The sequence below is a fragment of the Misgurnus anguillicaudatus genome, chromosome 17 (assembly GCF_027580225.2).
Source record: "Misgurnus anguillicaudatus chromosome 17, ASM2758022v2, whole genome shotgun sequence".
NCBI classification, from domain to species: domain Eukaryota; kingdom Metazoa; phylum Chordata; class Actinopteri; order Cypriniformes; family Cobitidae; genus Misgurnus; species Misgurnus anguillicaudatus.
The window spans coordinates 29,668,382-29,689,562 of NC_073353.2; the positions used below are offsets into that span (position 1 = coordinate 29,668,382).

Consider the following 21,181-nt stretch of genomic DNA (forward strand, 5'->3'; position numbering starts at 1 on the left):
GTCACTAGACTTTAAGAAATCATTTTCATTTCAAATACTTATATCATTGACAACAGTGGTCCGGCCAGGATATTGTCATTTAAAAAGTGGAGTTGCAGCCCTCAACTGATGTTTATGTTGTCATTGTGTATTGGCCACCAGTTGTGTGATTGCAGTACCAGTTTTGACCACAATCCTACATACTCTTTAATTCGCAATTATAAGCTTGTGATAATAATTTAATAAAAATGTAGCTCTAAGGTTGAAATTCTCACAAATTGTTGTTTTCCTGTCATTTAAAGGAATAGTTTCCAAAAAAATAAAAATTCTGTCATCATTTACTCGCTCTCATGTCTTTGCTCTGATGAACCCAAAAGAAAATATTTTTAAGGAATGTTTGAAACCAAATTGTTTGTGAGCCCCATTCACTTCCATAGTGTAACAAGAGTACTATGGATCAGTGGCGACTCGTGACTTCTCTTCCGAGGGCGCAAATTCAAAATATGTGTTTGTTGCGTCATGTGAACCATGTGCATAACGTGTTTTGTCAAAATAAGTGCCTGCTGCACACGCGTCAAAACCGTTTATGATAAAAGAGACGATCACGTTCACAAAATACACGCAAGACACTCCCTTTACAGTAAACTCTGATTACGCATGAAATTATGTGAGTATCTGGCAAACGCAAGTGTCTCTTTTATCATAAACCCTTTAAACGCGTCTGCAGCATGCACTTATTTTGACAAGACACGTGTGATGCACTTGAAACACATCGACGTGGCGAACACATACAGTATTTGAAATTACAAACCACACACAATGGGGTACATACATGTGGTGACAAACTTCGCATCGAGCGCCCTCAAAAAAAGAAGTCAACGGCCGCCACTGCTATGGAAGTGAATAGGGCTCACGAACGGTTTGATTACAAACATTCCTCAAAATATCTTCCTTCTGGTTCATTAGAACAAAGACATTTATACAGGTTTGTAACAACATGGGAGTGAGTGAATGATGACAGAATTTTAATTTTTGGGTAAACTATCCCTTTAACTTCATCCCTTGTAAAGTACACAATGTAGCCTGCAATTTTACATTTTGAAACAAGATGGTGATATTGAGGCAAAAGTTACAGATTGCAACTTTAATTGGCATACAGTAGCGTGGATATAACGAAAACATCAGACAAATTAAAGGGATATTTTACCCAAAATAAAAATTTGCTGTTTATTTACACACACTTGGTGACATTGTTCTTCAGTAGAACAATAAAGAAGATATTTTACAAAAACTGTGCTTTGTGATTTATATAATGCATGTAAACTGTTTCCGCCACTTTGAAAGTTCAAAAGCAGATATATGTGATAAAAACGTAATCCCCAAAAATCTTGTGTAGCCAATCGATCAGTTTTGGCAAGAAATTGAATGTTATTTACAGAGCACTGAGGTTTCTGCAAAATATCTTTTTTATTGTTCTACTGAAGAAATAATGTCACCAACATATCGGATGGCCTGAGGGTGAGTAAATAAACACCAAATTTTCACTTTTGTGTAAACTATACCTTTAAATATGTATCATTGTAAGTTATTTTATTTAAAAATGTTAAAGGTGAGCTGTGCCGACCGGCCTGTGAGAATGGAGGACGCTGCATGGCCAATGAGAAAGGAGACTGGCGCTGTTACTGTTGGCCCAATTTCTCTGGAGAGCGTTGTGAAGTGAACCACTGTGCGGATTACTGCTTAAACGGAGGAACGTGCACAGGTTCACCTCTTGGTAAGAGACTCTCTCAGCTGTCTGTATATAAATACAATGCAGTAATATTTTGTTAAACTAATCATTTACTCCAGTTAGAGAGTACAAATCAAACTTACTAATACTTTTTTCATGATCAGCATTGCAGTTGTACCTTTATTAAATGCTCCATTTTATTGTTCATGAGAATAAATCTAGTTAAGTACCACCTTCGCATTTTTAAGTCTGCAGGTAGTGCGGCCCACCTGCTACTAAATGCTTTGTGCAACTCTTGTGAAATCATGTTGAGTTTCAGTACAATTACACTCAATTTAATCTTTCACGGGACGAAGACATCTGTTACTAAAAAGTGTCTGTGCTCATTATGATGTTTATAATTTATAATTGTTCGAGGCTACATGCGTGCTCAAGTGTGTTTGATAAGATGCAGCTGATTGGTTTTAATAAAGCATTCATTTAAACACTGAACACTTTTGTCCCAAATGTGAAAACGAGATTGCTGACGACAAAATCAGTGTTGAGTGTTTGTGTCTGCACCTCAATTAGATTTAGTCAAGAGTGTCATACGGCTTCATTTATCTGGATCAATCAAATGACTGATGAGGCATACGAGAAAGAAATTAAAGTTTGATACATGTTCTAACTTTCTCCCGTGATTTGTTTATGGGTGAGGGCGGTGCTATTTCCAATATTTGACAGCTAATACAACAATAGAACTGACAAAATGATTGCTTTGCTCGTCTTTGTAAATCTAACTGTGTATTTTGCCTAATGGGGTCATATCACGAGAAAGCAAATTTTTCAAATCTTTAGAGATTTATGAAGACATTCTGTAACTTTCAGAGCTCAAAACTTTCTCATTACTAAAAAAACATTTAAAGACTGCACAAATCCAGGGTTTCCCGCAGCATATTTCAGTTAAGGCGGCCCGCCTAAGCTTGGAAACCTTACCGCCTTAACTAGGTCCTCCAAAAAGAAAAATTCCCTGTACAAAGGGCCGTCAAGTGCAACTCGGAGAATAGCGCGTACGCGCATCACACCGCATGCGGGACGTGTGCCACACGGCCGAAATGAGATAAGACGTGGTCCGTCATGTCGGGAGGATAGCCAATTGATAAAACGCGTGTCCGTGAGAACTGTAAGTTGACTTATGTTTTGGGTTTATTTACGCCTGTTATTGTATTAGTCTATAGTTCTTCTAATTTTAAAATAAGTTAACTGGTGATTTTGTTGTTTTAGCAACCTACTAGCTAGGTTTCACGTACCTGTTGATTAGATATAATTGTTGAGCGCTCTTGCTCACTTTATTTATGTGCATTATTTATGCTATAGTAGTTACACTCCTTTAAGATAATGTCATTAATAGTGGGAAATAATCAGTTTTTACCATTTTTGCGCTATATATCATCGTTCGCCAGACGTTCTACAACATTTGCTTTAGTTGGTGTTTATTAACCCTTTAGTTTCACTTCATTACGCAGCTATTCCCGTTAGAGGTAAAAACATTTAATTCATTAATAATCTAGTATGTGTTTTTTTTTTGTCAGAGCTTTTTCAAAATTACGTTTTATTTGAGTGTTTTAAAAATAAATATTTTATTTATTTATTTTATTAAAATATTTTAATTTTCATCATGACGCATACGCCCCACCCCTTTGATTGCCACGCCCTTGGCCCCTCCCAACCCTACCACCTTAACTAACAAATTTTCTGCGAGAAACCCTGAAATCCTTCTGCAATTGTCTAACATCAGACAGATAAATATCAGAATCTGAACACACATGAACCTACAGTGTTTATATGTCCCATTTTTGTTTATTTTTATCAAGGTCATTATCAATGATCTTTACAGTCTGAGAGGCACAGATTGTTTTGTGAACCTGTCACAGAGGTGGATATTGATGGATGGGGGAGTTAAAAACTAGACTGAACCTGACGGCGAGCCCCAGCTCGCACTGCAGGTTTCAATACAGCGGATGCAATAAGGGCAAAACTCCCACAGTTAGGAATTAGCAGTTTAATTATTAATTCAGTAGCACCTTCTAATAGAGATCTGCAGGGTGTAAAAACAGCATCAATTGTAATTATAAACACCCATTCAGAATGGATTAAATAGATGACAATCTCAATCTGCTGATCTGTTTTATTGGTTTGTTTTCTCAATGTGAAACTAAAGGAAAAGCCACCTGCCGCTGTACGACGGGTTTCAGTGGTCCTAACTGTGAGAGGCGGATTTGTGATAATTACTGTCTGAATGGAGGCACGTGTGATGTCAGCGCTGGAAACCAACCAGTGTGTCGTTGTTTAGCAGAGTACACGGGTGACCGCTGTCTTTATCGTAAGTAACGTTGAGCATGGCTTTTTTAAATTGCTTGAATCTCTGGGCAGCTAAATGCAAATAATATGTCTCTTTATTTACTGTAAATATCATTATAATTCACATACAGAGTTATTTTTATTCATGTACACATCTATTAACTCATTTGCCATATTTTATTCAATATTAGCTCTTCTCATGTTGAACAACATTGTGTGCAATATAGTTGTGCCATTTATTTAGGCCTACTTTATTGTGCATTGTTGGATAAAATATGGACAATAGGTGAGTTTACAACCAATTTGTGGTTAATATAATAGTTTTTGGTGTGTCCTCTCCACAAATGGCAGCAAATAAAAAACATAGTAAATATTGTATTTAAGCAAAAAGGGCATCTCTCATCTTTTAAACAACCTGTGCCAAAAAGGCCACCTTAACTCTACCGTGACTGACAACCTTGAGGTGTTTCTGCACTTTGCTGATAAAATATTTCCTCTGTTTTAAAGTCTTTATTATTATTATAATTTCTTGCACAGCCGTTTAATCTGAGCACCAGTAATGCATTTTCAGTGTTGTGCACCCAAGGGGTGATGCATTTTCATCTTGGTACTGTTGGATATTTGATGTGGTCTCATTAAAGCGTTGTCAAATTCTAATCAAACTTGCACAGACTACGAAAGAAAATGTACCCTCATGTCCTTATTAAGGGCATCTGTTGTGTTTATTTGCTTGTCTTTCTCCATGACAGACATCTGTCATCACTACTGCGTCCATTCCAAAGCATGCACGCTCTCCAGCTCAGGACACGTCGAGTGCGTGTGCCCGGCACGCTATGAAGGAATCAAGTGTGACATCGACAAGTGCATGCGTTGCCATGGAGCCCCATGTATCATTAACGGAGAAACAGGAGAAGTCGCTTGCAAGTTAGTGAAACATTTTTTTTTATGCAGTTGAACAAGTATATGCTTATTATTATTGTGTTTCTGTTGCTTAGTTGGTAAAGCATCTGCCATTGTGTAAATGTAAAAGTGAAGTTTTCATTCAGGAGACTAATGCATTTGTAATAATACCACATAGAAGGATTGTTAGCTTGATTTCTATGAAAAGTGTAAAAACTGCGGCAGTATCAAAATCATTGACCTCTCCAGAATGGCTGCATTTGCTTAGCGTAAGCTGTGATTTTTGGGGCGGGGCTTTCAATTTGTCTGACCAATGGAAAATGGGGGAAGTGTTTGTAAAACCTGTTTAAAAGCATTCATCATAGTGATTATGTTTGGGGCTAGTGATGCAGAAAAACACGCTTCACCTTTCAAAATAGCTGTCCAAAAACAATTTCGCTTCTGTATTTCTTTGCTCTGAAGCAAATGATGAGCTTCAGCTAAACATAATTGATATCATGCTGCTATTTCTGCACATTCAGCGAAATGTAATTTTATCCACAAATAAAATAAAGTTTCAGCAGTCGCAATCACGCTTGCATCCATGTATTTCATAATGATACAAAGCCTAGTATACTGTACAGTATGTATAAATAGATTAGCCAACAAAGTTTAAACACTATGCAACTATGCCATTAACTCATCCACTTTGTTCTTTTTCTGCCAGCTGTACCAGCGGTCGAATCGCCTCCAGCTGCCAGTTGTGTGATGGTTACTGTTATAACGGAGGCACCTGTCATCTGGACCCTGACACCAGTCTGCCCTTCTGCCAGTAAGTAATGACTAAGTGCCTCGTTCTTTTGTCCAAATTCCAATTCGCAGCTATTATACTCACGCAGCGCGGAGCCTTAGAAGCCTTACCATTCATTTTTGAAAAGTTGCACAGATGTCTGAGGCTCATAAGTTTTCCATCAATGGGCTCCCAAATTACACCAGTGGGGGTCCGTACACTGGCACATGATTTGAAGGACTTTAAAAGCACTGAAGAATAATTAGGCCAAGCTCGTAAGTGCCTAAAAAGTTTTTTGTATGAAAATCAAAATGTAAGTCAAATTACATTTAAAGCATTAAACTAATTTGCTAAAAAATAAAGCACTCAATTAATCACTCACTGTAATAAGCATTTCTTTATTTCTTTTTTCTAATTGAATTATACATATTTGTGATATTATTCTACAGTATCTTCCAATAATATTCCATAAAGATATTTTGTAATTTTTCTACTATAAATATATCAATAATTAATGTATCATTAGTAATATGTGTTGATGAGGACTTCATTTGGACAACTTATTTTTTTCAATATTTAGATTTTTTGGCAACCTCAAGTTCCAGATTTTCAAATAGTTGTATCTCGGCCAAATATTATCCTATCCTAACAAACCATACTTCAATGAACAGCCTGTTTATTCAGTATTTAAAATATTCACATTATGACTGGTTGTGTGGTCCAGGGTCACATATATACATTGAGGAAATAAGTATTTGAACACCCTGCTATTTTGCAAGTTCTCCCACTTAGAAATCATGGAGAGGTCTGAAATTGTCATTGTAGGTGCATGTCCACTGTGAGAGACATAATCTAAAAAAGAAATCCAGAAATCACAATGTATGTTTTTTTTAACTATTTATTTGTATGATATAACTGCAAACAAGTATTTGAACACCTGTCTATCAGCTAGAATTCTGACCCTCAAAGACATGTTAGTCTGCCTTTAAAATGTCTACCTCCACTCCATTTATTATCCTAAATTAGATGCACCTGTTTAAGGTTTTTGTAAAAACACCTGTCCATCCCATACAATCAGTAAGAATCCAACTACTAACAGACCAAAGACCTGTCTTAAGACACTAGAGCTTGGTAAAAAAAGGTCCACTGTTGGAGCAATCATTAGAAAATTGAAGAAGCTAAACATGACTGTCAGTCTCCCTCGGACTGGGGCTCCATGCAAGATCTCACCTCGTGGGGTCTCAATGATCCTAAGAAAGGTGAGAAATCAGCCCAGAACTGCACGGGAGGAGCTGGTCAATGACCTGAAAATAGCTGGGACCACCGTTTCCAATGTTACTGTTGGTAATACACTAAGACGTCATGGTTTGAAATCATGCATGGCAAGGAAGTTTCCCTGCTTAAACCAGCACATGTCCAGGTCCGTCTTATGTTTGACAAGGACCATTTGGATGATCCAGAGGAGTCATGGGAGAAAGTCATCTGGTCAGATGAGACCAAAATATAACTTTTTGTTCATAATTCCACTAAACGTGTTTGGAGAATGAAGAATCATGAGGATCATCCCAAGAACACCATCCCTACTGTGGAGCATGGGGGTGGTAGCATCATGCTTTGGGGGTGTTTTTCTGCACAGGGGAGAGGGCGACTTCACTGTATTAAGGAGAGGATGACCGGGGCCATGTATTGCGAAATTTTGGGGAACAACCTCCTTCCCTCAGTTAGAGCATTGAAGATGGGTCGAGGCTGGGTCTTCCAACATGACAATGACCCGAAGGAGTGGCTCTGTAAGAAGCAAATCAAAATTCTGGTGTGGCCTAGCTAGTCTCCAGGCCTAAACACAATAGAGAATCTCTGGATGTATTCTATTAAAGAGACTGAGAAACAATTATATATGATCACTATAACATTGCAAACAAAACAACAAATCTAATTCTGGCATGGTGGCCTAAGACTTTTGCACAGTACTGTATTTGCATAGAATCAGTCTCTACTAACTTACCTTTATTTCTCAAGATCACACTATCAACAAAATTATTTTGAATTAAGAATTTTAAAATCAAATGTATTTATAATAGCACTTTTCACAATTTTTGTATTGTAGCAGAGCAACTTTATAGTATATATTTTTGTACATATTTATAAAAGAGGCATTATACATTAAGCAAATCGTGTTAATTATTAGTTGCTCTTCATTGATGGAAAGTCAGTGACAAACAAACTCAAAGTTCACCCTGTACTTAAGTAATTTCACCTGACACAACTTAGTGCTGCATTACAAGTCATGCATTAAATGCACAGAGTTTAATACATTAGTGAACGTAAAGACATGTGACCTTAGCCGTAGGCACTGTAAATCATATAATAATACTCTACAGAAACTCTACCTACATAAAAAAGCAACTGTGGCTTTTTAAGGCAACTTGTTTTTAGCATCAATAAAGATGTGCAATACTGTGGAGATAATCCTGACAGGATCTCCACCCTGTGGATTTGTGTATATTGGAGCAGCATCCCGAGGACAGCTGGAGTCCTGATCTGTTTGGGTTGGCAAAAAGGATTTGAAACGTTTAGAAAGGCTCACAATTTGTTTTGTCAAAAATAAATCTGCTTTCCTATTGCAAGATCAGGAACCGACAGAGGCAGGCGCAGCTTGTGTTTATGATGTGGGTAACAGGCAGTGAGGCCACAAAGCTGTCAGCTATGATCAGCAGAAATATATTGGCTCATCTGTCCTTCATATATTTGGTGGAGTTATTTCTGTCTGTGTACTAGAAACCGTGATGAAATGATAAAGGGTTTTAAGGCGTTGCTTTCTCATGCATTTATGCTTAGCTTCGCAGGGCTCTGTTGTTTCAATTTTGTTTCAGTGAAAAGTTTTTTTTACCTGAGAATAAAAAATGAATTGTTAGTTCATGACACTTACTGAGACATGCCTGCATAATATGATGTCTGAACCTGTCTTAGATTAGGTTAGGGGTCATGTCTTTATTTTGATTGGATGATCAGGGACATTTTTTAATATTATAAAAGTAAGCATTTTTACTGGGTGTGCCTCATATGTCTTGAAAAGTGAAGCCTCTGGCTCTTTTATCGCCTCCTGGTGGCTGGCTGCAGTACAAGTCATAAACCCCGTCCTCTCCATTCAATCGAATGGGACTCTGTTCTAATTAAAAAAAATATTTTCACTTACAATAAACATTTCCGAAAGATGGTTTTGGTCCTTTAAGGCAATTGTTATCACGCTGATATATGTTCAATTGTTTATTTTTGTGATAAGTTTCATATTAGCTAGTAAGTTGATGATTTGATAGAAACGGGGCGTGTCGTTATGATTGGCGTGGTTGAATTGGGTGCGCAAGCGTTTGGGTGGAAGTTTGATACTGTGGCTCCGCCTCCTGCTCCACAGATGATTCCTTCTGCGCATGCCTTGGCTTCAAACTGACGTTTTTACGTAACATGGCGGCAACCATGGTCGGACATTTTTAGCTTCAATTCAATACAATGAAAGGAGACGTTGCGTCGTCCATCTTTTTTACAGTCTATGATTTTTACAGTTTTAAACCAGGCGTGCAACACGTACTGTAAAGTGAAGCCAGAATGTTCATGTTTTTGCAGCTTAAGGTTATTGTGTCCTTGCCATCCAATCAAATTTTATAAATAGTGAGAAAAGGCATAAACTGTACTGTACAGAGGATAACACAAGCATTGTGGTTAGTAAGCATTACACCGTTACCGCTCTCCAAACCTAAACAGGTTGTAAATGATCATTTTGAGAAGTCATTTTTTGTTGCTAGCCAAATTTCCGATGTAGTTTAAATGGCATTTGTGGCAATGGCTGGCATAATCAAGTGCATGGAATCCATTTCTATGCAAATTATCTCATCTGGAGTTTTTTTCGTGAGCTTTCAATAATATTTCATTCGCTAGTTCTGAGTCACATGAGTGATGAATCTGCCTTCCTCGAGAAGTCATGGTGTTTAACCTGAAATGAGTGCAATGTAAATTGCTTATTAAAGCCATAAGTCATGTTTTCTTGGAGAGGGTTCGGCTTTGCCTAAATGAGGCACCAAAGATATTCATAGAGAAATCACATTGACTGGAAAGTGATTTAGCTCAACATGTCTGCGGCTTATTGATTCTCATGCACAGCTGACAGAAAACAAGACCGTTTTGTCGCGACAACTGAGTTTTGACACAACATTTCATTTACACAATTGCAAAACAGCTGTGTTCTGCACATTCAATATAATACTGGATATTACAAAAAAACATTGAGTATTTGAGCCACCAGCTATATCACCCTCCAGCTCAAGACTGAAGCTAAAGTAGGATTGAGCCTGATCAGCTGAATGGGAGACCACCTGTGAAAGCTAGGGCAGTGATCGATCGAAATAGCCACTTTAAATAGTGCACTATTTGAAGAAACATCTATTTTATAGTGGGCATTATTGAATGCACTCATTCAACCTCACAATGCACCGCAATAATGTTTGTACAACCAATGTACACTCATGGCAGCTACCTGCTACTTGTCCACTGAGGGCCTGTTTACGCTCGAGGGTGAAAACGTAAAAATATTTTATCGGATGTGCCTTTCGTTTACACAGTGACAGTGTTGTTGGGGCTTTAAAACGTGAAACCACCCTCCAGAGTGGAAATCTTAAAAACGAGGGTAAAACCAGACGGCTTTGGACGAGACCTGGAAGAACAAGGAAGAAGGTTGTACGCAGGTGCACGGACTTTGTGGTGTTGTGTGTCAGTGCTTCACATTGCCACCTAGCCGCCTGGAGTGCATACTACATCGAATATCACACACTTTTGCGTCACCATATGCACACAGAGTTCCCCCTTAAAATGCTCGTATAAATGCGGAATTAAAAGTAATATTGGATGTTTAACCAAGCCGAAGTGAGGTGAGCTGACCGGATGCTGGGTGCTCACCCTGTGGTCTAGGTGGGTCCTAACACCCCAAAATAGTGATTGGGACACTATACTGTTCAAAAAAGATTTTCAGATGAAACTAAGGCCCTGACTCTTTGTGTTCATTAAACATCCCAGGTTGTTTTTTGACATGGGTGTACCCCAGTATACTGGCCAAATTTGTCCATCGGCCTACTATTCATCCCCATATATACAGTAATGTAGGCCTACTATACAGAATAAATAAAGTCACAACTTTTCATAGACTAGCAAAGGCAGGGCTCCAGACTAACTTTTTTCACTAGGAGCACAGTGGCCCCCAACTGAAAATTCAACATTCTAACCAAATATTCACATTTCTACTTATTTCCACTGTATTACTAATAAATACTTTCATGATAGATGCAGACACAATGTGCTGTTTCAAAATCAGTGTCACATCACCAAAAAGGTCAAATTTACTGGTCGCACATGTGCGACTGGATGTAAAATTCAGTGGCAAACTCTCAAATTTTGGTGGCAGTCTGGAGCCCTGAAAGGTGCTGAACATTTAATGGTTTAATTTCATTTCACATAAAAGAATAGTGTAAGTTACGATTGTTTCTTTCGCAATATGATCTCACAAAGTTCCGTGGTATAGTCACAGAATATTTTGCTCATTTATCCGTGTCATTGTCACAGATCTCCGCGTTTTTCCATACCACGGACTTTCTTTCTTTCACGTATTGGTTACTCAATAGATTTTCCTATTTTTAATATATATCCCATTTTCGCGATGGGTTTGTGGCTAGATTTGGGGTTTGGGTTAGGATGTCACTTTAACTATTGGTTTATAAAAAAAAAAAAAATCCGGATTTTTAGACAGTTGTCGCCTGACATTAGGGTTAGAGTTGGGTTTGGAAAACAATTGAGTAACCAAAACGTGAAACTGACAGGGTAAAGAAAGTCTGTGGTACGGACACAGAAAAATGCGGAGATCCGTGACAATGACACGGATAAATGATCGAAATATTCCGTGACTATACACGGAAATTTGTGATATCAAGTTGTTCTTTCATTACGATTGTTGGCCTTTCTGGGAAAGAAATTTATAGACCAAACCTCTTGAAACTGTAATTAAATACCTTTCTATTTCTATGTACCAGACACATTGAAAATATTTGCCTTTGCTGCACAAACCATGCAAGTTTTCTTTCTCAGTTGTGCACCCATATATTTCTTATTATTCTCCTCACCTTACTAAAATGTCTTGCAGCTGCACGGCTGGGTTCAAGAACCAGCGTTGCGATGAGCTGGCCAATCCCTGCGATTACTACTGTCAGAATGAAGGGATATGCACAATAACCGCTCTTAACAAACCACGATGCAAGTAGGTCTTACTGCCAGCTCATGCTTCACCTGAAACATCATCTTCTCCATCCTTTTTCCATCAGCCAACATTGTGCCACTAGTGTCCGAATATCTCTTGCCCATTTCAAAGGGGTTTCACTTTTCCATACCATCTGCTTCCCATGCGTCTAACATCCTGGAGTACACGCATCATCCCATATGGCTCATCTTGTGTTTATGTAAAAAAAATTCTTTGCATTGTTTTATATTTGTTTGAGATGGTTTTTCCGTCTATTTTTAAACCTCCTTTACAATATCTACCTTGGACAAAATCACATTATTATGCTGCCAAACAACTGAAAAATGTGACCGCATGCAGGTTTTAATATGGCGTACGGTTCACTGTGTAAACCTCTGACTACAGATCATCTTTACGCACATAACGCTGATAAACAAACTTCAAGCATGCGTTTAATCATGCACATGACCCATTCGACTCTTTCCATTTATAAATAAGATAAATCGTGACTTCTTTTCCACTGTACTGCTGTGAGTGTCTTGAGCTTGTTTTACCGTGCATTTGTCTGCTCTGTCTTAAAGCTAAAGTGTGTCATTTTTTATGTTAAAATATTTTTACTTCCCAGCTTAATGTGCAGAGTCAGCTTAAAGTAAACCATTTGTAGGCTGATTTCCATGAAAGTCTTGATCTATGGCGCTATAAAAACATTGCTTTGTTTAGACAACCCGACTGAGGACTTGCATAACCAATAGCATAAGTTTGATGCAGGATACTCTGTTTGTCTAACCAAGGGCAGACAAGTAAAATGTTCAGAAAATAAAATTATTAAAAACAAATTATTGTTGTTGCAATTTTGTTTGGTGATGCAGAAATTGCACACTTTAGCTTTAAAAAAAAGTCAATGCACGGCACATTTTTTTTCTAGATCTTTTTTACAATGCTTCATTGCTTCAAATCATTTTAACAAGAAAGATTAAGGGGGAAAGGGGGAAATTATTTGTGTCATCATAAATACACTGCATAAAATTACTTTCTTATTAAGTATTTTTGTCTTGCTTTTAGTACAAATGTCTAAAAAAATCTTAAATCGAGATGCATTTTCTTGATGAGCACTGATGAGAAAATAAGTCCAATTTTTAGACTAAAATTATCAAGTTTGAGGTAATTTGGGCTCAAAACAAGTCAAAAAATCTGCCAATGGGGTAAGTCAATTTAAAAAAAAAAAATCTGCCAATAGAATAAGAAAAAAATAAGTTTATTTTAAGTTGTTTTTTCATTAACTCTTAATTCAGAAAAAAATTCTTCTTCCATTACTTGTTTTAACCACAAATTCGCTTAATTTTTATATATTTAGCCAAAAAACAACACTTATTTTCCGTTTTGCTCATCAAAACAATACATCTTAATATAATATTTTTAAATATTTTTACTGAAAACAAGACAAAAATACTAAGAATTCATTTTTTGGAGTGTACTTTTTCATTGACTATAAATGGCATAATAAATAATAAGATATACAGTGTCCTCCTTAATAAACTTGTAAAGACTTTAGGGGTGCTTTATTTATTGTTTGTTCAATACGTACTCTGGACTTTACTTATGTTTCCTGGTCTTATGTTTCACTGAAGTAAAAAGAGTTTGGAATGACATGAGGATGAAATAATGATAAATAAAACATTTTGTGAACCTTTTCAGTCCCTTGGCAGTAAAATTTTGATTTAGCTTTGAGCTGTGTTTAATGCAGAGACTGTCAGCATTTTCTTTCCTTTCTGTCATATTTTTTGGTTTAACCGTCTTCTGTTCTTTTAAATCAGATGCTCAGCTAATTGGTCGGGGACACAGTGTGAAAGGCCGGCCCCCAAGAGCAGCCGTTCAGATAACACGGCTGGAGGTGAGCTTTATAAAGAGCCTTCCTTTAATTCAATAAGGAATCACTTCTTGAGAGTTATTCAAATGAAAAGAAACGTTATTTTATCATTCAAACCACACATTTGAATATACATCTGGGCTTCATGTTAAATATTAGTTTAATATCTCTGCAGCTGCGCTAGTGTTTATTTCATTTTACTATGATGGAGTATCTAATAATTTTCTTTTCCACCTGCATAGACCCCTGGGGAAACAGATGTAATAGTGGCTTTTGCTTCTGGCTTTTTCTTGTCTTATGTGAAACAGGTAGTATCGCCATCATTGTGCCATTGGTCCTACTGGTTATTCTGATCTCTACAGTGGTTGCAGGGGTCTTCATCTGCAGAAGGCGTCAGAGGTACTAAATAACGGATTTATATAAAACAAGTAAACTAGTCAATTCAGTGAATTCATTTTGTGCAGTTAATAATTGAAGAAAGTGAATGCGCTTATTTGTGCTCACTGACCCTTAACCAAAACACGTGTAGGGGAGAACCGTGGCAAAAGTAACGCGGGACGAAAGTAACAAAGCGATTTTCTTCGAGCCCTGATAACATTTGCATCCCAAACTATGACAGCATCTTTAGCACGCAACTCTTGACAGACCTGACAAATATTGCGTTATTTACTCACCATTTTCCACGTCTAGATCCAGAAAGGTGTTTTCAACCATGATAAGTAAATTCGTAAAGGGGTCATTTTTTCTTATAATGCATTGTGTTTTTCGTTTCATGTGTTAAAGTACTGATCAATCTACATGTTATTTAGTTCTCTTACACATCCTGAAGTTTTACTTCTCTGAGTCTTTTAAAATAAAGGTAAATCGGGTTTAAATGTGAGAAGATCCTGTCTGGACAAAAGTAATGCTGAGTTTACACCAACCACGTTTCAGGCGTGGTTTGAATGCATTCGTGCGTGTAGAGCGGAGTAGACGTGCGGAAAAAGCAAGCATTTGACGCGCTTCAGAGGCAAAATCCGCTTCTTGTGGGAGGGGCAAGTGCTATGCGGTTGTCTGTTTGGAAGATTTTTATTCTTGTCTCCTTTATAGAAATAAGAACTTGTTTCGTATAGCTCCGGGTGACTGCTCACGGACAATATCAAGCGTTGGTTGAGTGAGTGACTCCGGCCGGGGCTGCCACCACAGCAGCAAGCATGCTCCTGATTGGTTAATTGGTAAAGTTAAAATTTTTCAACTCGGGCGCCAGCCGCAAATTCGCGTGAAGCGCAAAATGCACAAAAAAGCACCATTCGTGCGTTCCGCGCACAACGCTCAATTTGCGCCTTTCGAGCGAGCTTCACACGCGAATGAGACGGAAACGTGTCTTCCGCGCCGCACGCCTCTTCTGCGCCGCGGGATCTCCTGACGCGCGTCAACGTGTCTTAACATTGACTTAACATTGAAATGACTCGCGCTTCACGCCTCTACCGCGGTTGGTGTAAACGCAGCATAACACTTGTTACTTTTGTCCCGCTGCTAATACTGTTATATATGTTGAACATTTATATTATTCTAATTTGATTTAATTTCATTTTCATAATGTTCAAACTGTTAAAAATTATTTAATCTCAACAATTTAAGTTTGTACTGTTGGTTGTTTATGTACCGAGCCCCCAAGGTGACATTGGAGTAAAAATATCTAAAGTTTAGTTTCATGTGCTCATATGAAACTTTCGTGTGCTCACGTGAAACTTTCATGTGCTCACGCAAAACCTTTATGTGCAGAATTATATGTGTGTGCACTGTGTGTAATTATTTTTTATATATAAATACACATGCATGCATGTATATAAGAAACATTTACATTCATAAATTTATTTATTTAATTTAGATTTTTTTAATATACATAAATAAACTTTTTCTTAAATTTATACATGTATGTGTGTATTTATATTACACACAATACACACACACATATTTTATGCAAACACAAACTTTTATTTTGTATGCGATTAATCGCTATTCATCTTTTGACAGCCCTTATACATTTTAATGCACTGTAAGTGGCTTTAAATCAAAGCATCTGCCAAATGCATTGTTAATGTAATTGTAAAAGTAATATGAAGTCTTACTAAATTACATAGACTGTAGCTCATTTTAATGATATGTAAAATACATGTTTCATGTGTTGTCTTCAAAAGCCATTTTTGTAAAATATTTTTAGTCTATTTGTGTTTTCTTTTATTTAATATGTTTGATTCATGCTCAGTAAAATAAATTAAAGTTTAATCAATTGAGAGCACTAATGATATTGTGGCTTATATTTTAAATTCATGTTATAAATGCGCAGTACATAAAAGCATGTCTTTAGCTATTTCTACTGAATTTCAACATTGCAGAGGGAAACATGTTCAACGACAGCCTATAACCAATGGAGGCATCAATGTGGAGATTGGAAATCCATCCTACAACATGTATGAGGTGGACCACGACAACCACGCTGATGCCGGCAGCCTCCTCAAACCAAATTTCACACTCGATCCCCACAAGGTTTGTGTATTTATTTGTGAAATCTGAAAGGTCAAAGATCCATAATTCACAATGTGATATTAAATAATAATAATTATTATAATTCTCTTTGCTGCGGTGAAAATAAAATATCTGTTTAATAAATGTCTGAATTAAACATCTTGAGCTTTACAGCAGATTTATTTATAGCTCATATCTTCACACGCTGGCTGATCGTGGCCTTCAGCATATCAGTGCAAAATAGTCGCCGATCCTGTGATGTCTTTTATCTTGAGAATTTGCTCATTAAAACTGCAAACATATTTTGTCCTTTGCAAAGAAAGGACTCTGACATCTGTGGTATTTGTAAATAGAAAAACATATCATGCAGTTAAAAAAAGCAGTGCTATAATGGCAATAACAGAATGTGCTTTATTTAATGCTTGACTGACCTTTTGTTCCAAAGTGAACGTCATACAAACATATGTTTGCTCTGTTGCCGTGTCTAAATGTATCTAAATCCAGCTGTGACAAATGTCTAAATGTCTACCGCATGCTGGGGAAACTGTGTGTGTTTCAGGGCTGGTGTGTAAAATCCAGTGAGCCTTGCACGCTGAATATTCATTCTGTCCCTAAGGAAGTTATACCTGGACAGGTGAACGTCTTGGGTTTTTTGTCGAACTTCGTTAGAGTACCAGTAATAAACAATCATTTCGGATGATTTTGCATGCATGTGATGTGATTGTCCTGCATGGATGTGTCACCCATTAAAGTGTATCATCATGGTCGCATGGCTTTATGGTTAACGTTGTTGATTCCCCTTTTTTGGTCTATGATTTAGGCTGGTTGTTGATGTCACATCATAAGCATAAATAAAATAGTCACACATTTCAAAATAATCCTTGTGAATCTATGCCGCAGTGGAAACCACTTTTTTGAAATGTCGAATTTTGTATTTGTTTATTTTTTTCATGAAGTGTCGTGAATTTTTACCTAATTTTAAATTATTGTACATATGAGGAGCTCATATGCTAAACGCCATGACATTAAACGAATGCTCACGGCACAGTATACTTTCTTAAAATACTTTCGCTTCAAATCCCTGCCTCAAACCATACCGGTTTATACCGGTTTGTTGGCAGAATCCATTATAAATGCCAATTTTCTAGAAAACATGTCAGACGCACTTGGAGCTCTTCATATGTTGTCCTTCAACATGAATCATGTAAATTGTAAAAGTGCAAGTATAAATTTTTCCAATTATCTCTCCAAACAGCCAATGAACTACTCCAATCCGATGTACGCAAAGATGTACCTCGATGGACAAAACTGTCGCAAACCAGTCATCAACATTGACGAAAGGAGAGAGCTACTCCCAAAGAAACTTGAGGGGACGATTCGAGAAACCGCCGCATAGCCTGACTACACTTTGTACTCTTTTTTTACTTCAATGTACAAAATGTATAAAACACAAGGAAAATTCAAAAAAATTTCTATTTCTTATCAGGTTCAGATATCTTGTTTATATTTGGTTTTTTGCTTCCATCATGGCTTTATGTCTGTGATATTTGAAGTCATCTATTATTTTTTTGTCTTCTCAGTAAACAATACTTGTACTACATTCAGTATAATACACAAATCGATCAAATGATGGATCATTTTTAATACATAAATATAATTTCTTCATATGTTGCTTTGTATCATCATTTACTTTCTAGTGTTTACATTGTATTGCACTGTGAAGGTTTCTACATTTATCTTGTTTATTTTTTTTAAATGTCATATTTGTATCATACCTCTTCCTTCACCAACATAGGGCTACATACAGTGTCAACCACATAACTTCAATCTGATCCTTTGGTTTAAAAAAAATGAGTTGATATTGATCCAGTTTTTAGTTTGCTTGATTAAGTGATTTCTTTTACTTCCACCACCCATAAAAATGCTGCAATGATAAACTATGTTGTAACCCCAACCATGAGGCATTCTGGGATAGCTCAGCACTAAATGGACGTGCGGCCTGTTCTTCAGCTGAAGAAATGCATATTTATACGGCTGATACCAGTTTAATGGTTATAAATTACAATCTAGCAGGACGAAAGATGAAATTAATCAAACGTTGCGTATAAGACATGCTACTTTTCTGGTATTTTGTCTGCTTAAAGCTACCTATGGGCTTAGCAATACAGCTGCAGTGCACCAGCTTCATCAAGCAAATTAAGAGAAGTAAAAAATGGACTCCATCGCTGTTAGACAACAGACACACGACAAGATGTATACGTCACGGATAACCGAGAGAATCGAACTTCACTGTTACATGGAAATTTTAGCGTGTTATGAATTGAATCATGTTACCTGTTCATTTTCAGAAGGGACGCTACTAAGATACAACAGATTTTATAATTTTGTATTTGATTTATATGTTGTTTGGCTGCTTGTATTTTGGAAAAAAAATGTATTAAATGTAAGTACTTTTTATATAAAAATCAATATAAAATAAAGACATTTTATTTCAAATTCAAGCACAGCAGTCCCGTTTCTTTTTTAATAAAATTTTCATCTAATGTTTTGTTTTTGATTTTTGAATCTGGACAATACCCTGGAAATGAATGCATATATCAAAGACATCATTGAATATAACAAGATTGAACACTTCTGGGGTGCGTTTCCCGAACAACGGCATGGCTGCATTGGAGGAACTTAACTACCTTGTCAAGATTGTTTTCTAAAAGCATAATAACTTTGTCGCATATTTCCCTTTTGAACCCATAGATATACAGTTGAAAGAAAAAGTATGTGAACCCCTTGGGCTTACTTGGGTTTCTTCATAAATTGGTCATAAAATGTGTTCTGATCTTCATCTAAGTCACAACAATAGAGAAACACAGTCTGCTTAAACTAATACCGCACAAACATTATACGTTTTCATGTTTTTATTGAACACAACATGTAAACATTCATAGTGCAGGGTGGAAAAAGTATGTGAACCTTTGGGTTTAATAACTGGTTGACCCTCCTTTGGCAGCAATAACCTCAACAAAACATTTCCTATAGTTGCAGATCAGACCTGCACAACGATCAGGAGAAATTGTGCCAGAGATTTCTGTAAGTCTTTACCTGACACTCTAGGATTCTTCTTCACCTCATTGAGCATTCTGCGCTGTGCTCTTGCAGTCATCTTTACAGAAACGACCATGCCTAGGGAGTTTAGCAACAGTGCTGAACTTTCGACATTTGTAGACAATCTGTCTTACCGTGGACAGGTGGGATTACACTAGACCAGTGCTTCCCAATCCTGGTCCTTGAGGACCCCCTCCCAGAAAGTTTTATATATCTCCTTATTTAAAACACCTGAATCAACTTATTAGCCTCCTTCCAAAATGATAAACGTGTCTCCCTAAAAGCTGATAAGTTAAATCAGGTGTGTTGAATAAGGAGACATCTAAAACATTCTGGGAGGGGATCCTCGAGGACCATGATTGGGAAGCACTGCACTATACGTCGCCTTGGCTACGGCAGTTCATTGGAACGAATGCGACAAATAAAGCCACCATCTTGAAACAGGGGAACCCCTCCTTTAATGCATCAGCGTCAATGTAGGCAAAGGTGTAACAGAAATAAAATCACCATAAATCGAATGAGATTTTCTAGGGGGTTTTTTTGTTTCTTTGTTTATTGTTCCAACGGTCGGACATGTATGTAGCATTGAGTTTGGAGAAAATCTAAAGTTATGATATTAAGAAAATCTACTTTTTCTAAATATAATGCATAGTGCTAGCAGGCCTAACATCCACACTCAGCACAAAAGTCCGGCATCGTCCATGAATTCGAAGTACAGGCGGAGATAGCAGCGTAACCTAGCTAATTGACAAGACCCCTGTTCCAAGAGAGCGGCGGTTTTGACACATGCTTAGAACCCCAAGGTGACATCTAGTTTACATATCTATGGTTTGAACCATGGTGGTTCAACAACATAGTTGATGATGTCACGTGGGAGGTGGAGTACTAATTAATCAGTTTAAATCAGTTTAATGTTTTGTTAATGTTGTAAATAACGTACATTGCATCGGAAGACTAATTTTGTTAAAAAGAGAGTGCTTGCTTTGACCTTGATCGAGGGTGAGAGGTGCACAAACACGCAGGTGACAGTGAGTGAGTGCAGTCTCCGGTCGTTACAAACAACGGTAAACTTCTGTCACCATAACGGATGGCCTGCCTCTCCCCTTATTCGATTGGACATTAGAAAGACGCGGATGACGTCAGGCGCTTTTCCGTTTTCAGCACTCCTTTTAAAAAGCCTGCTGTGGCAGGCGTCCAAAAACGCAAGGCGTTCGGTGCGCATAAACAGCGCGCATAGCGCTCACTGCTCATAGAAATCATTTAAAAAGGCAACTGCAATAAACGTGTTTGGTGTGATCGGCCCCCAACAATGAATTTGGGAAACGCACCCCGGAATAAAAGACAATGCAACGGCCAATATGGCCAGTCTGCCAAAGGAAGTCCCACCTTCCAGTTTAAAGAACCAATCATCAATCGATAAAGACTGATGATTCTCTAGGGGAGGGGCTTTATAAAGAATCTCGTGAGGTATACGCAGTAGCTGCAATTTGAGCTGAAGAAAAAAAAGTTATGGTACAGTTGCTGTCCAGTTTAATTTGTGATTTTAGAACATGATTTTAGAGATTTCGTGTCTTTCAATTCAAGCTGATTGGACTTTAGTCTTCCAAACATTGCGCTCCTGGCGTGACTTCCCTAAAGGGACTTTGTATCGATTGAGTGTATTGAGTGCATTCATACAGTAGTTTAAGACAATAGTTACTTTTGATGTGTGTTAACGGC

The 21,181-nt window shown here is 37.4% G+C and overlaps 1 protein-coding gene across 4 annotated transcripts in view; it reads left to right on the forward strand.

The window, feature by feature from the left end:
• lrp1bb (low density lipoprotein receptor-related protein 1Bb) overlaps positions 1-18,864 on the forward strand; it is a 392,748-nt gene extending 373,884 nt beyond the window's left edge. For 2 of the 4 annotated variants that reach the window (XM_055216546.2, XM_055216549.2), the window contains 10 exons: positions 1,589-1,753; positions 3,909-4,070; positions 4,798-4,972; positions 5,655-5,759; positions 11,896-12,009; positions 13,803-13,879; positions 14,164-14,254; positions 16,234-16,384; positions 16,923-16,997; positions 17,619-18,864. In XM_055216546.2, the coding sequence (XP_055072521.2) occupies positions 1,589-1,753; positions 3,909-4,070; positions 4,798-4,972; positions 5,655-5,759; positions 11,896-12,009; positions 13,803-13,879; positions 14,164-14,254; positions 16,234-16,384; positions 16,923-16,997; positions 17,619-17,759 (1,256 nt within the window). In that variant the 3' untranslated portion in view covers positions 17,760-18,864. The remainder of the gene's footprint in view (positions 1-1,588; positions 1,754-3,908; positions 4,071-4,797; positions 4,973-5,654; positions 5,760-11,895; positions 12,010-13,802; positions 13,880-14,163; positions 14,255-16,233; positions 16,385-16,922; positions 16,998-17,618) is intronic. The other 2 variants (XM_055216547.2, XM_055216548.2) reach the window with 2 other exon arrangements.
• Positions 18,865-21,181: the final 2,317 nt, after the last annotated feature.